Source organism: Odontomachus brunneus, unplaced genomic scaffold, assembly GCF_010583005.1.
Source record: "Odontomachus brunneus isolate Ranch 3 - 2012 unplaced genomic scaffold, Obru_v1 Obru_scaffold_013, whole genome shotgun sequence".
Classification (NCBI taxonomy): Eukaryota; Metazoa; Arthropoda; class Insecta; order Hymenoptera; family Formicidae; genus Odontomachus; species Odontomachus brunneus.
This window is the reverse complement of record NW_022639463.1, coordinates 919,615-922,585: the sequence shown is the minus strand read 5'-3', so window position 1 is coordinate 922,585 and position 2,971 is coordinate 919,615. Positions and strand designations below refer to the sequence as shown.

At 42.5% G+C, this 2,971-nt stretch overlaps 1 protein-coding gene across 1 annotated transcript; it reads right to left on the bottom strand.

Moving 5' to 3' along the window:
- Positions 1–961: 961 nt before the first annotated feature.
- On the bottom strand, positions 962–2,839 carry LOC116841107. The gene is made up of 2 exons (XM_032808651.1): positions 2,355–2,839; positions 962–2,185 (listed from the first exon to the last, which is right to left on the bottom strand). The coding sequence occupies exons 1-2, from the start codon at positions 2,517–2,519 to the stop codon at positions 1,955–1,957; spliced, it is 396 nt and encodes a 131-aa protein (XP_032664542.1). The 5' UTR covers positions 2,520–2,839; the 3' UTR covers positions 962–1,954.
- Positions 2,840–2,971: the final 132 nt, after the last annotated feature.

The window sequence follows — 2,971 nt, the reverse complement described above, 5'->3', positions numbered from 1 at the left end:
AGTAAATTGTATCATTAGAATTAAACCTACTTTGCTAATCTAACTCCTACTGCGTTGTAGAATTCAAGGTTTAACATAGGGCCGAAATTTCGACTCGGGAAAACTGATTAAAGAGAAAGATTGTGTGTTACCTTAATTTTATGTCTATTTATTGATCGCTAAGGGAAAGATAATTTTCAGAGCATCTTACAAGTATGCTCAAGTAATCTCGTGTTTTCTCGTATGAATATTTGTTTATTGGAAAATAGCGCGTATAATTCTGAGTTATTGACTCACCAATTATTTTGATCAAACAAAATTTTAATTGATTAATACCCAATACCGTCGACTCGCTGGTTTTCAGAGTAGATTTCTTCAAAGGACATTAGAGAAATTTATTTCACACCTTAGACTTTCATTTCCTTACGCGGAATCATCGATCCCATAAATTGGGGATCATTGTGATATCTTTGCGACACTGCTCGTATTTTGTTATTTCTTATCGCGTTTATCAATAACGCAGGACGGTGGAAGACGAATTCTCTGTTGGAAAAGGATCCGTCGTTCGCTGTCGCGAGACCTTTTCGTTCCTCTATCTTTATTGTCGGGGCACGCGAAGGGTGAATGTCCTAAATTAGAACGGCGATAAATCCACGGATTTATTACGCGGACGACAGCGTCGTGTCGATCGCGAGGATTCGTGCGACGCGCTGCTGCTTTCTCGTGGTCGGAAAAATTAACTCAACGACGTGAATTACGAATTTATTTAAATAAATGTGGACTTTCCTACTCATTTCGTTCGAGCTCATTACACCGTTCAACGCCAACATGAAAGCATGTTATTATATAATCCGTCCATGTTTGCTTGAGTACACGTGTCCATATGTGTTTTTCACCAGTTTTTCTCCCACGTAACTACTTTGCGCGCAATATCACAGCTGCAGCTTGAAAGCTTCCTCCTCTGGGAAAATATATCTCATAATAGCGTTGCAATCGCGAACTTTATTAAAGTTCAGGATATAAATTCTTCGACAAACTACAATATGCATTATCGTGTGTAGAAAAACATTCAATTATCCACATACGCGTCGATACAAAATGGTAGACAGTAGCTTAGTGATATAAACAATACGATAAGAACATATCAGGATATATATATATATATATATATATATATATATATATATATATATATAAAATCGCTTCGCCACGTAATATTGGACGCTTTCCTTTGAGATACATTTTAAGATCAGTCTGTCGTGATAGGAGGCGATCAGATATCTAATATCCGGTATTCATAGTCCGATTTTATATTTAAGATTGTTTTAAGAAAGCAACTTTCTTTCTCAGACCAAGAAGAGCAACAATATTCGGCAATTTATTCAAAGAAAACTAAACAATAAAAAAACTTTCTTATAAAATAGTGTCATAATTATAACCTCTTTGGCTAGAATTTTTATTTTTTTTTTTTTTTTTTTTTTAATAAAATAAAACATAAGCTAATTTTAACAAGAAATTTTAATTTTTTTAAATGAGCCAAAAATTCAATTATTTAAGAACAAAAATTCTGGCTCGAGAGAGAGAGACTATAACTATTACACCATTTTATAAAAAATTTTCTTGATTGAACTGTTGTACAAACGTAGATCATAAAAACCAGAAAGGCATGCAGGGGCTGTAGACAATAGATGCTGTGACGTCACCTCCTGCCACCATGCAAAAAAAAATAAATATTTTTATTTAAATGTTGCTTAATTACATATATATAAAGTTCAAACATATTTATTTAGTAGTTATCTTTAAATAAATTCCTGAATACTGTTGCTTTTCGGTCTGAAAAAATAATTTGCCGCTTAAGATGATCTGAAATATAGGATCCGACTACATGAATATCACCCTAAAGGTGGAAACAGACAGAAGTGCTTGTGTGTAGCAAAGTACGAAAGGTGGTGATCCGGTGGGGTTGCCGAAGTCCTCATGAGGATGGCCGCGCGGAGGTTTGCTTCAGAATGGACAGACGTAGACCGTAGACGTAGACCCTGTAGTGAAGACCCCGCGAGTACCTGGAGCGGAACTTGAGCTTCACGTAGTTGCTACCAATCCCGCCCAATGTCACCCACGCGGCGCCATTCTCCTCCTCCGACAGCGAGTCGATCCTGATGCAGGTGATCCTCGCCTCCGTCGGCCCGTACTCCGCGTCGACCTCCTGCGGTTGTGGGCAGGTTCGAGAGAAAGTGTTCGGATCTTAATTAATAATGCCGCACGATCGAGGATAAAACAAGTGCACCATGATCGGTGCATGTTATTACGAAACTCTCGACGACGAGAAGCGGGAAACCTCACAGTATCCCCCGAACGTAATCGGTAACACGCACTTGATAGCCACCGCTGCGCTGCGGCCTCCTGACGTCATACTCCCAGATCAGCTCGTCGCCGACACCCTGTCGGCACACCTCCTGCACCCCCGGTGCCGTTGTGGCGAGTGCCGTCGTCGCAACGACGCAGACGACCAGCGGGAACACTGATGACCGGGACCACATCGTGCCCTCCCCCGTCGCGCTCTGGCACAGATCGCGTTACCGCGAGAAAGAGGAGAAGGTCAACGGTAACTGTCAACGGACGACGTCGACGCACAATGAAACGTCGCTGGTCGCTCTTCGCGATTTTTCTGCTTGCGACAACTCACTCGCGACGCGGAGAGTGAGGCTAACGTGTGTGGCCTTTATCGTCGGCGGCAGGTCAGAAGGAGGAGGTCGGGGGCGAACGAGCGGGCGAGCACTAAACGGCGAACGGCGTGCAATAGCCGATACATCGAACACACCGAAAGTACCCCCTTCTGGCACAGTATTTACTCGCTGTACTCGCGCTGCGCATACGTTCCTCCGGGGGAGATTAGATACAACGGGTGCGGTATCGTGCATCGCCCGCTCAGAGAGAGAGAGAGAGAGAGAGAGAGAGAGAGAGAGAGAGAGAGAGAGAGAGAGAGAGAGAG